Source organism: Triplophysa dalaica, chromosome 14 (assembly GCF_015846415.1).
Source record: "Triplophysa dalaica isolate WHDGS20190420 chromosome 14, ASM1584641v1, whole genome shotgun sequence".
Taxonomy (NCBI): domain Eukaryota; kingdom Metazoa; phylum Chordata; class Actinopteri; order Cypriniformes; family Nemacheilidae; genus Triplophysa; species Triplophysa dalaica.
This window is the reverse complement of record NC_079555.1, coordinates 3,529,731-3,542,946: the sequence shown is the minus strand read 5'-3', so window position 1 is coordinate 3,542,946 and position 13,216 is coordinate 3,529,731. Positions and strand designations below refer to the sequence as shown.

The 13,216-nt window shown below is 39.0% G+C and overlaps 1 protein-coding gene across 8 annotated transcripts in view; it reads left to right on the top strand.

Moving 5' to 3' along the window:
- frmd4a (FERM domain containing 4A) overlaps positions 1-13,216 on the top strand; it is a 114,093-nt gene that overhangs the window by 61,979 nt on the left and 38,898 nt on the right. Inside the window, exon 1 of one of the 8 annotated variants that reach the window (XM_056765772.1) lies at positions 1,013-1,414. The exons of 4 other annotated variants lie outside the window; for them this stretch is intronic. In XM_056765772.1, coding sequence (XP_056621750.1) covers positions 1,274-1,414 — 141 coding nt within the window. In that variant the 5' untranslated portion in view covers positions 1,013-1,273. Of the gene's footprint in view, positions 1-1,012; positions 1,415-13,216 lie in introns of those variants that run through there. 3 more of the 8 variants (XM_056765770.1, XM_056765771.1, XM_056765769.1) reach the window with 3 other exon arrangements.

Sequence of the window (13,216 nt, the reverse complement as noted above, 5' to 3'; positions counted from 1 at the left end):
CCATTGCAAGTGAATGGGGTCCAGTTAACAACATTTTTCAAAATATCTTCTTTTGTGTTATGCGGAAGAAAGAAAGTCCTATAGGTTTGAAATGACAAATGGGTGAGTAAATGATGACAGAATTTTCATTTTTTGGTGAACTATCACTTTCCATGTAATTTATTAATTTAATTCATTTTTTAAACTTATTGTTCTTGCACATCAGGGGCATGGATTCTGTGCATGAGAATGTAAACCCCATTAATCTTTTCTCAGACGTGAAGTGCTTTTAATCAGGAGAGGTTGTATTGACTCAGGCTTTCTGTTGAATTGCAGGAAGAGAAAATGTGCTGTGCCGTTCGAATGAGAGGCATGTAAATCACCATGTCTGCTGTTTAGTCTGCTATAGACATCAATATATGAAAGAATGCACTCTGGAATTCGAGAGGTCCCTGGGAAAATTACACAGGATTGTTTACATATTGAATAAGGCATTTAAACTAAATACTTAAATGCTGAACGATCTATGCTGTTGTAGAAAGTAAATGAAACACAAGCTTATCTAATCAGATTGAAAATATGAATAAAGTGGAGTTTGTCATAGGACGGGTCATAGTGGGACATACAGTCCAGTGCCTCCAGAATATTGGCACAAACTCATGTCCCGTTTAGAAACCCTCAATCTAGACATCATCCCAACCGTTAATGGAAAAACGAGTATCCAGCTCCTTTGGGTCTTGCTATCTTCTGCCCTAACAAACTGGGAAAGCTGAGACTAACATATCGGGTATCTCTTCAGTCGCCCGAGGACGATGAACCCAAGCAGGATCAGTCCTCCGGGGAGGGACAAGTGTCTTTTACTTTGCCCTAGATGGGCGTCCCAGAGCATCATATGAGCTTAAAACCCCTCAATGCCCTGCTAAGAGGACTTTTGCTTTAAAACAAACAAACAAGGAGGGGAGAGGGCGAGAGAGGAGGGCGAGAGAGACCAACAGTGCTCTATATGTGGGAATGTTTGTGTTGGGGCGAACCAAGAGCTGTTATTCTGGGAATATTTGCAGTCTAGAGAGAGAGAGAGAGAGAGAGAGAGGCCGGTGAGACTGAAGTCATTTTGAAGAACAGAGTCACACAGAAGTCTCCCACGGGGCATTTTGGAGGATTAAAGAGAAAATGAAAGAAGAGACGATCCTGAGGACACCCACGTTACCTGGGAACCTGTTCTTCCACGCACACCTGTGCTGAGAAGGGATTACTTGACCGCACGCACCTGCGTACCTGTGTGTATTTGTCAGTCATGGAGGCGATGCTCATGAGTTTGGGGGAGAGTGTGTGTGTGAGGCACAGTGTATTATGGGATGTGACCTCAGCCGCTCTCAGGAGATTGAGGCACACACACCTCAGAGCACCTGACGTCTTGGTTCGCTCTGTATATCAGGTACGAAAAATAAAATGAGTTTGGCTGTATGTGTGTGTGCGCTTTAGATCAGTTTTCTGATTATCACTGCAAAACTTTAAGAAGAAGAAACTTGTTTAGAGGAAGCCTTATGTTTTCTATAGCTTGTTATTAGTTATGTGTAGGGTACGGATTAGACCGCAAACATTGAATGATATCTCAAATGATGGAGATTGTTCAGGAGAGGTGTGCTATAGGGATAATGTATAGGCAGCCGGCTGTTATGGCAGAAATAATCCCAGACAGTGTGATCAGGACCCGACGCGAAGCGGAACTGAAGGGGCTTATTTTGCGATAAGAGCCGGCTGCTTGTACATTATCACACTTATTACATGGCTACTTGCCACATGCAAAAAAGTTTTATCATGAAATGTGAAATATTTTGTTACCGAATGCAGATCTTCTAAGAGGAAAGTTTACTTTCCGTTTTAAGGTAAGAAAGGACATTCAAATGTCACAAACAGGCAATTAGGTTTAATCATTTCTAAATAGTATGTCATACACTCACCTAAAGGATTATTAGGAACACCTGTTCAATTTCTCATTAATGCAATTATGGTGGTGGTGTAATGATGTGGGGGATGTTTTCTTGGCACACTTTAGGCCCCTTAGTGCCAATTGGGCATCGTTTAAATGCCACGGCCTACCTGAGCATTGTTTCTGACCATGTCCATCCCTTTATGACCACCATGTACCCATCCTCTGATGGCTACTTCCAGCAGGATAATGCACCATGTCACAAAGCTCGAATCAATTGGTTCCTTGAACATGACAATGAGTTCACTGTACTAAAATGGCCCCCACAGTCACCAGATCTCAACCCAATAGAGCATCTTTGGGATGTGGTGGAACGGGAGCTTCGTGCATCCCACAAATCTCCGTCAACTGCAAGATGCTATCCTATCAATATGGGCCAACATTTCTAAAGAATGCTTTCAGCACCTTGTTGAATCAATGCCACGTAGAATTAAGGCAGTTCTGAAGGCGAAAGGGGGTTAAACACAGTATTAGTATGGTGTTCCTAATAATCCTTTAGGTGAGTGTATATGTATATTTAATTTGTCGAAAAAATTGTCAAAATGATTTGCTGCATCCGGATTATTGTGTGTTATTAGTTTTGAGGAGTTTGTTATCTGGGACTAACGAACCTGCAGATCTTGCGACTTGCGACTGGCCAATCAGAATCAACTATTCCCACAAGCAGTGTAATAACACATTGAAAAACTGCAAATCACAAAAATTACATTTACATTAAATTACTTTAGCTGGCTTTTCACAGACTGTTTCACATGTTCTCAATGAATAAATCTTGACCATTTTATTCCAAAAATTCACAAAATTCTTGTTGTTGTGTCTTTCCGTTTAAATTCATGTCATATCCAGGAGATTTTGTGTGCTATATAGAGTATTAGAGTTGCTATGGTGGTTTCTATGGGCTTTAATCACACACTGTCTCACGGTCATGAAAACAGCTCTCCACAGGAGTCTACGGTTCTGTCTGTTTGTCTGTGTGTGAGAGAGAGAGGTATTGATCAGTATTCAGCCTGTGCCTCTCTTTTACCTTCCTACTGTGTAAACGGGGCACTGCTGAGCCGAACAGACTAGACCGAACCAGACAAATCTGAGTCTTCATAACTGCATAAAAGATAAAAGTGATTTTCTGTCGCAATTCTGAGTGTCTATGACAGACTGCTGCTATAGTAACAGTACCTATAGAAACTAATAAGACATCTCACCGTGTGCTTTTGCTACTGCTCTTTCAAAATTATATTTTTCCAATATGATATTTTGGTAATATCGATTCTAAAGAAATCACACTTTAAAATGTATCAAATCACACATTAGGCTTTAGCATCGCCTAGAAATATGATGAACATTCCATTCCATTTTCTACCGCTTATCAGAACTACCTCGGGTCACGGGGATGATGAACATTCAGCCGGAAAAATTATGAGATCCTTTTTAGAATTGACTCTTTATAGGTATGTGTTTAGGTAAAATGATCATTTTTGTTTTATTCTAAGAACTACTAACAACATTTCTCCTAAATTTCAAATAAAAATATTGTTTCTAATTTTATACATCCGCAGAAAATTTAAACCAGTAGAAACCGGTCAAAATAACAGAAAAGGTGCGCTGTATTTTTTACAGACCACAAATACTGTAAAGAAAACGTGATAGTGAAACTTTTACGCAATACAGCAGTAATATTTGCACTTTTAAAGTTCACCTTTCTTTGTGTGTGTGATAAACTTGATTTATATCACAGTTTTTATGCATCTTGTCATGCTGTCAGTATTTGACATTGCTGTTGGATGACTTTGTCACTGGAACTGGAATGAACGCAATACATTTAGAAATGGTCTCATAATGTGTTTCTGCGGTTGTATATTCTGGCGTGTTTAATAGCCAAAGAGCGACTTTCTCTAATGCATTCCTCACACACTTTTCTAGCAGCAGTGTTTGAACCAGCAGGTATTTCCTTGGGAGATCCTGTAACCCCCCTGTTCCCTTCTCCTTTCATTCCGCTCTCCAGAAAAACAAGTCTCTCTCTCTCTCTCTCTCTCTCTTCGCTTTCAAGTACTGTGTCTCTATGTCCCTTCTATGTCCGTCAGGCTCAGCGAGGACATTGTCTTTCTCTCCTGCGTCTTAATTCTCATCTATAAAGCTGCTTTTGTTCCATTTAAGCTGCTAATTGTGCGTCTCTTAAAGGGTGTGGGAGAGAACGAGTGAATGAAAAGAGAGTTTCTTGGTTAGTTTGGCACATATTGTGATGCATTGGTTCTGTTTTTATATTGTGATACACACCGATTTTCTGCTCGGATAAGATTTAAAAAAATGGGAGCAATTGTTTTAGTTAGATTTTGGTTTGCAAAACTTACAAAATGGCAGTAGTTTTTTTCCCAGTTAACTCCCACAGTGCTACCAGAATTTTACAATATGCAATGGCAATTTTTTGCAATGCCTAATTCTTTAGAGTACACGGTAAATTCCTCAGGTAAAAGCACAACAATAGAAGCATACTTTGTTGTTGTTCTGCTATAGGAATTTCCGTTTCCTTCCATTTATCCTCTGTGTGTGTGTTTGTGTTACAGTCTTACCGTGTTCAACAGTCTTTCCTGATGTGTTTTCCCACCTCTTTTTAACTGACATGGCCTGAAGTTTGAGGAAATACAATTTCCCCTCTTCGATGGCAGTCTGCCACCCCCGCAGCTGCAGATAAATGGACTCTCCCACATCAATCTCAGTTAGTTTCCCATCTGTGGAGCTGGTAGATGCACTGCGCTGTTCTGGGATCAGTTCTGTCTCACTCTGATATCGGAGAAGGAAAATTTAAGAGCCTTCTGGAGCTGTTTGGCCCTTTCCGAATGCTCTAAACATCCCAAACACACATTCTTCGATACGGCACAGCTGTATTTATCCCTGATGGTATTTTCCCAGAACATAATGTGTTTTAGGTCTCTTTGCAAATTCTTTGGTGGTGATTTGAAAGTTTTGTTTGCAATTGTCGTTATCGCTCCGATCGGCTTGTGTGTTTGTTTGTGTCTGTGTTGCTTATAGGCTGTTTGCATATGATTGAGTGCTTCGTAATTTCACACACGTAGGCTGCAGATGCTGTCTGAGAACATGTGTGTGCGTGTGAGAATAAAGCTAAGGAGAAACATTATACTTTTTGTTATGATTATGAATGCAAATAGGTGGGACAGATGCTGAACATGTATAACGAAAAGGTGATGAAATGAATGTGCAAGTTGAACATGTTCCTCAGAGAATCTTTTGTTACTTTCATTGCTCTTTTATTGTTCAGTAGACTTATAAAGGAGATCTTTGTTGTTTTAATCTATTTATTTTAGGTCTCAGATGTTTCATTTGGCATTATTATTTTGAAAAATGTTAATAAATGAGATAATTGGTTGCATACTGAAAAATGATAGAGTTGCAGTGGATATCATAATTTGATCTTGAATTAATTTGATGAGAAAGTTGCAGGATTTGATGTCATGACATATCTTAGACTCCAGGGGACTATATAATTATATTATATACAAAATCTGAGATACAGAACGTTTAGGCTGAAGTCTTTATCTGTTATCTTTTACAAAAAAAATGACTTTAGGAAGTCTAATTTTCTTACCTTTACAAGCATATAAATATAATACACAAAATATAACATAATACCAGTTATTATTTAGTAATATTAACATATATTGAATGAATCGATTTGACTATATTGTAATTTGAATTGGTTAAACGTGAGCATTTTCTAGTTTGGGCCTGAAACGGCAAGTATCATGCGAGTATTCTGTATATTACCACCAAGTAAAAGTTCCTTGGAATGCACACGATCAGAAATATTTTACATATACAGTATACAGTATGTAGGAGGGGGATCTCCTACATCTTCAATAAATATTCAGATTTCATTAGTCATATAATAGACACACAAATGTTGATTTAAACAAATAGCCTTCTCTTACTGTAATGCAATCGTACATTATGGATTTAGTAAAGTGACACAGATTCATTTAGGCTCAATGCAGCAGTTCTCTAATCTCAGGATTTCCCTGTGTGTGCAACTGTGTAATCTGGTAGGATTACTGTCAAAAACATGTGATTAATGTGTATTACCCACAAGGCCAGGTCACTCTCTTTCACAAACGCTGAGATGAGGGAATCCCAGGCTGGAAACAGATACACTATATAATCTGGCTGAAAATGTGTGTTTTATTGTATGATTACATTTGAGCATTTAGCAGACACGTCTATCCAAACAATTAGAAAAACAATGAAGCCATTTATCGTATGGAATCAATAATGAGAAAAGTGCTATACACCGTTTAAACCATCGCTAGAGACCTTTGCCCTGTCCACATGAACACGGGTAGTATCAAAAATGCATTTTTTTCTATGCGGTTTGGCCATTCGTCCACGCGCAAACACAGTTTTCGGTCATTGAAACCAAACTTTTTTGAAAACTCCTGCCATGGTAAAGACTTTTACAAACTTCGGTTATAACTATTTCCTTTGTTTGACTTCAGATTCCAGGCTTCTGATAGGCCAACACGGCTTTATGGTTAAGGGGATATCGCCACCCGTTGGTTTGATATGCCTTTGACAGCGCTTTACAGCATGTTTTTGCGTTTTCGTGTGCACCAGGTTTTTTTTAAATGAAGAAGGAAAACTCTGTTTATGAAAACACCTGTGTACCTGTGGAATATGCCTAAGAGTTTTCATTTGCTTTAAGGTTTCTTGTAATAGGTACAGTATTCAGGTATTCAACAATCCTGTCAAGGTTTTATTGAAAAATGTTTTTTTTGCTGTTTTTGTGAGGGACACGTGATCCTATAGATTATGTGACAACAATATGATAATGAAGATAAATAAAATTCTGCACCATTTAACATCACTGACACAGAAAATGGTACTTTCTTCTGTTCCTTTTCAAGTTTATTATGCATTAGTCTGCATTTCATTATCTCTAATGACTTTTAGGAATGTTCGGCACAAAATGTTGCTGAGTTTTTTGTTAGCACACAGTTTTTAATATTTTACACTGTAAAGAATATTTGTCTCAAAATACAAATTATAATAAGAAGATTTATACATTTTCTGAAGATTTCTGGGCGGTCACTACCAAGATTAGTTTGCATCTGTGTGATTACTACAATGTCCTGTGTGGTTGCTGTCATTGCGTTTTGGTCAAAAGAGTTGACCTATAAGTCCCTCTATACTATTTAAGTACTTAGAAAAGGCTCTGGCCCTTCCTTTAATCCAAGTTTGTGGGTCTTCCACCTTTTTTGTCACTGTTTCTTTAATGATTATTTAACAAACAAAAAACTACTTCTAAAAATAATAATACTAAAACTGACATTAATTAGGTCACAGATCTGACCTTTGACCTGTGAAAAGGTCCTGCTTTGTTAGTGGTCTGTCAAAAAAGTATATTCTTAATGATCTTCCCGAAGTTTTAAGCTGACCTCTCCATTGACCCTTCATGAGCTTGTCATATTTAGAGATGAAAACACACATGCACCAAAAACTGGCCCTCGTTAAAGTCTGCAACACCCTCATCCTCCTCCATGACCTGTGACCTGATTTAGAACATCATTAGACATACTCTAACCCTATTGAAGCCTGAACCGAAGAAACGTTATCTACGTGTGAATAATTCACATCACTTACGTCATGAATAAATCAGTAATGAAGTAACATGGAGCTGACGTCAGTATGAATTGTTTTGACATTGTGTGTGGTGGTTAGCAGTAAAGATTTGCTATTGGCTGTGTTTGAAGTATTACAATTGCATACTAAAAGGAAGTTTGAATGCATTGCATTATGGGATACAGTACACAGAATAGTGTACTTTATTGTAGACTACACATTTTTGCAAATGTAGTACATCATCTGCATATATACATACACATGAGTATTGTTTATGGCTAACATATTGCATACTGCAGAACTAAGATAAGTCTGTAATAATGTTTGTTGGAATGTACAGTGATGGGATCCCTCTGGCTCCAAAGGTTCTCTAGAGCAGATTCCAGCAATGCTCTCCAGACACGACATGTGCGCTGAGACGGGATTTGAATTATTGCCAGTCAGGACTTTAAAGATAAATGCACCTGGACTGACGTTCTGTTACTATGGCGATGCTGGTGACTAATGGTGCCATCAGGGTGTGAAGAGGGGCTGAAATGCTAATATATTAGTATTTGAAATGCAAACTGGTGAAAAGAAGTGAAGACAGATTTGCGTTTGTTTGTTAATACTTAAACAGACAGACTTTCTCCCAGGAGACCCAAAGGCTCATTTTTAAAGGTTCATCTAGTCTTGATAAGATCACTTCTTGTGTTTCCTGCACCTGTCTATAATGTAGTTTTTCTCTTTCTTACTGTAGGGCATTTTAGTGTATGTGACAGAAACGTTTGCCTGCGGTTCATAGTTTATGTTTGTTTAAAGGTGTAGTGCACTTAAAATGAAATTGTGTCAAACATGGAAATTGACTTGATGAATATCCTAGCCGTTGAACGAGATCTGGAGCTTCCAAGCTTCATATAACGAAAATGCACTATAAAAGTATCATATGTGTTTTGGACTATACTGTATCTGTGTGTGAGAGAGCGTTTTCATATCCTCCCGTTTGAGAAAATGAAATCAAGGGTAGCCAAGGGCAGCTGCCTAACTCATCCCGTCTCTTTCTGTTTGATATTCTGTGTATCGCTTAGTGACTATGTGATAGGTCATGAAGTTCATCTTGTCTGCATTGCCTGCACAACACAGCCAATCAGAGATCAGGGCTCAGTTGACACACCTGACCTGAACATACCAATCACAGTTCCCGGGAGAAACTGTTGAGATGAGCATTATCCTGCGGTTTTGTCTTAGTGATTGATTTACACTTGGTTAATTATAAATGAGAGATAGAGAGAAACGGCACGCTTAGCCCACAGACACAATGATATATTCATCACGACTCCACACAAATTACAAGCAACATCTTTTTCATAGACAATAAAGAGATTAAATGGAGTGCAAATGAAAACTTTTTGCTTGCTTCTGCATCCCAGATATATCTCCTCGGAAAGACCCAGAAATCTGACAAATGCCGTCAGAGGTCTTAACAATGTCACAACCTGAGCTCAGATTTGCCACTTGAAACTCAATTTCTCATCAAATTGACCCAAACTCAAATTGTTTTACCACTACAATCAACATTCATTTAACAGCTCCCTTAATGTACAATATGTGAACAATTGTCATTTTAACTTTGTTTATGGTATATTTTTATTTCCCCAAAGCAATTTTAGGAGAAAAATCTGAGACAAAGTTTAAACGCAAAGCCTCCTGAGCTACAAAAGAGCAACCTCTGAGCAAAAAAAATAAGCTCTTGACGGTTCAGCCTCTCGCAAGCTCTTTTCCAAAACCTAATGAGATTCCTTGAAGTCTAATGCAGCGTGCCAAGTTGCCAACCGTCACTGAATCTCATAAGTGCGCTCTTCCTTGACAGCACGTTTGCATGCGACGCAAATGATGTTACTCATTTTAAGCGCACAGGAGACTGACAATCGATTCCAATGGAATTGGATGGCTAGAGGGTTTGTATGCGTTTATCTTAGGGGGTTTGTTATATCCACACCTGAAGTCTTCATACGCGGATCCATTTCAGTTTAATAAACTACAGATGTGTGTGTGGCCCCGAATGCTCTTTTCACATCCTTTTATCAACAAACTTCAAATTGCTCTGGTTTCTCAGGAATTACAGGAATGCTCAACTGACCAAAGATGTTCTCACACACAAAAATAGCCAGCGGATTAAAGCATCTCTTTAATACACAGCATGAGAAAACAGTACTCGGAAGTTTTTGCCGTTATCATGAGAGGGACATTTAACGGAACAGTTGAGGTTCATGAGGTTTACTCACAACAAGAATAAGTGATGGTTTATGTTTACATTTATGCATTTGGATTTATTTTTGGGTAAACTATTCATTCCTGATACATTCCTCTTTAATGTATCACGGTTCCCAAGATAGTCATTCATTCAACACGCAAAAACATGCAGGATCTGAGAGGATGAGCGTTTGCAATGGCTTTATATATGGATAGAGAAGTGATGCGGTTTGTAGTCCGATTGTGTAAGAGGTAGATACTCAATTGCTTTATATGGATAGGTCAGTGGAGAGTGAGATAGAAAAATTAAGGGATAAGAGAGAGGGATTCGATAGCCGGGAAAGGACAACGAGCCGGGATACGAACTCAGGTCACCGGATGTGCTGCTGCTTAACATGTCGGCTCACAGTCCACTGGACCACTTGGCGCCGACCTCTTTTACTTTTTAAATGTGTGTGAATTATGGTTTCTGCAGCTCTACTCACTCATAGACTCAATGAGATTTATGTCTCAGCTCTCTCTTTTGCACACACTCTTTCAGACTTTTTTTCACAGTGTTTTGCTGATGTAGAATTAAAGGCGTGAGGAGAGAGAGTCTCATTCATTGATCCATACACGTCCGAGTCAGCAATCCGTTCATGTCACGCGGCAGACTGACACACTCCTGTTGTCTTTCTTTATGACTGCTGACAATTAGAGCGCAATTTCAGACAAAGCTGTTGTTTCCTTGTATACAAAAGAGAGAGATGTTTGGCTCAGCTGAGTTGCTAAGCTGCATGCAAAATCATAATAACTCTCAAGACTGTGTTTGTGTTTGTCTGAAACTGTACGCCCCAATTTCTTAGACAAGCACCACACCTCTCCTCAATAAGCCACACGCGTTTTAAAGAATCATTCATTCAATTCATTTTAATACTCAGGTTTAGAGATTTGAGCAAAGCACTACCCCAATAGTGTCTTAAAGGGATAGTTCAACTAAAAAGAAAAATTCTAATAACTCATCTTCAAATTGTTCCTTATCTGTACATTAGTTTTGTTCGGACGAAAACTGAGCAAGATATTTGGAAGAATTCTTTGTATACAAACAGTTCTTGGCCACAATTGACTTCCATTGTAGAAAATTTGAAGAGTTTGGTTCCAAAACGTCATTTTGGAAACAAACTCTTAACATGAAGAAAATTTTCTGAACGAATATCTTTACAATTTAATATGTATTTTATTCAAAAATAAAATATGAAATGAACTCGGAAGTTCTTCTGGAACAGTGTTTACATCTTGCAAAGTGGTCTATAGAAGAATGTTCTACTCTAACACTTATTGTTTGCAAACATGCGCTTGTACTTTATTTACTAGTTACGTTTGTTTGTATTTACTTCCCAAGAACTTATTCTGCATAATAGTTTGTCTGCTCTGTCTTATATTTTGGTTGCTAATCTTACACATGTGCAATTAAAACTAGGGATTTGGTTCCTCATCTTAAATTTGCATCCAGTAGACACGCCCTCGATATTCAATGAGCATTCATCCAACAGACAAACCTTTACAGCCACACCAAATGACATGTAAAAATCATATACATCTTTTAAAAACTCATCTTATCTAGTCATTATCATATTATTTATTTTTCCCATGTGTTTCTCTCTATATTGTGGGATACATTTGCGTATGTGGGTGTGTTAGTAAAAGCTTCAGATGTTCAGGTTGTGTGTGTATATAAGCCAGATGGGAGTACAGCTATGCAGTAAAATTACAGCAGGAGAAATCTCACACACATGTTTGAAGTGCTTGCATGTGGGTGTGGGTTTCTTTTTTCCAAAGATTTAACTAGAAACACATTGCTTCTCACAACACACACACATACGCAAACTAACAAGAGACACAAAAAGACTCTTTCGCAGTCTTCCGGCCCTCTATGTGCATTTGAACATTTACTGGCTTCTATATGCAGTGAAGTTACTTGTCTCTTCAGACTGTTCAAAAACACTCAGACACGCACACATTCTCATACAATTCTGTAAAGTTATGATTCTCAATAGTCCAGTAGCAGACACACAAACCTGTACAGGTGCTTTGGTGCCTGTCCCGGACATGGTTGGATAACTATAATTTTACGGAACGCATTTGCTCCCTGCGTGAACCAATTCCCTTAAAAGCTCCAAGCTAACACACATGCAGCGTTCCCAAACAGACCTGTTGGAATTCCACAAATACCTGCCATCACACGTTCAACCTCACTTGCACCTGGACCCTTAAAGACTCTCCATGTAGAATTACACAAATTCAGCTTCTCAACCAGGGCTCGTTTCAGAGGCTGTGGGGTGTCTTTGATGGGATTTAAGGGAGTTTGTTGGACCGCAGAGATCATCCACGAAAAACCTCCGCCCGCAGCCTACATCCTACACCCTAAAATCCGAAACCCCAGCAAAGCCCGTGGCTCATCCGCCCCCTATCCCTGAGCTGGGAGATGATATAAGAGCACATGAAAGAGCATATGGTTTGTCAGGGTGCGAGGGTTTCTGTGTTTATTGTCCCGGCACATTTTATGAGTGCAGTGTGAAACAGACAGCGAAATAATTAAGATGAATGTGTCCCTGCTGTTACAGGAAGTCAGCAGAAGAGATACATATTGTATGTGTGTGTGCTTGCGTGCATGTGTGCAGGGTCTGGACTCCATCTTGCTTCAATTTAAGGTCAGCTCTGTTTACATGTCGTTCCAGCATTATAGGCCACATGCTATGGCCGTGACCTCACCATACCCATGTACACACACACATAATATTTAACCCCTCCTGTATTCTATATAGTTTATGTCAACCTTGCAACCTGCCATAATGTCCGCAGAAAAAAAGCATTACCTGTTTAAGTGCCTTCCGAAAAACAACAAACCCCCTCGATACACACACACACACACACATGCTAAGCCTTGAGGCAGTGAGACAGAAATAACCAAACTCAGAGACTCCTAACAAGAACCACATTTACTTTATAGAGCAGGCCAGAGAGACACAGAGAATATAAGAGTAGGTTACCCATATTTTTGTAAGATTTGAGGAAATTTCAGCTCAATCTCTTCATAAAGCTCTTCTTTTGTACTGTTTTGTGCATTTTAGACACAAACAACAGCACACATGAAACCGTTTTGTGCGTTGGTCTGGCAGACATGGGCGGGATTGGTCTTTTAGAAGTTTATTTAAGAATACCGCTCTGCTCCATCACGGTCGTGTGAGACTGAACATTTTCATTTGTTTCAAGACCCCCCCACAGTGTCAAGGGTTTCCTTTGTACAAATGTTCAGATTCCAAAGTTGTTCCCTCTTTCACCCCGTCCACACACAGACACGCACACATGCTCTCTATCTTAAACACCTTCTTCTTGAGATAGTGTTCGGAC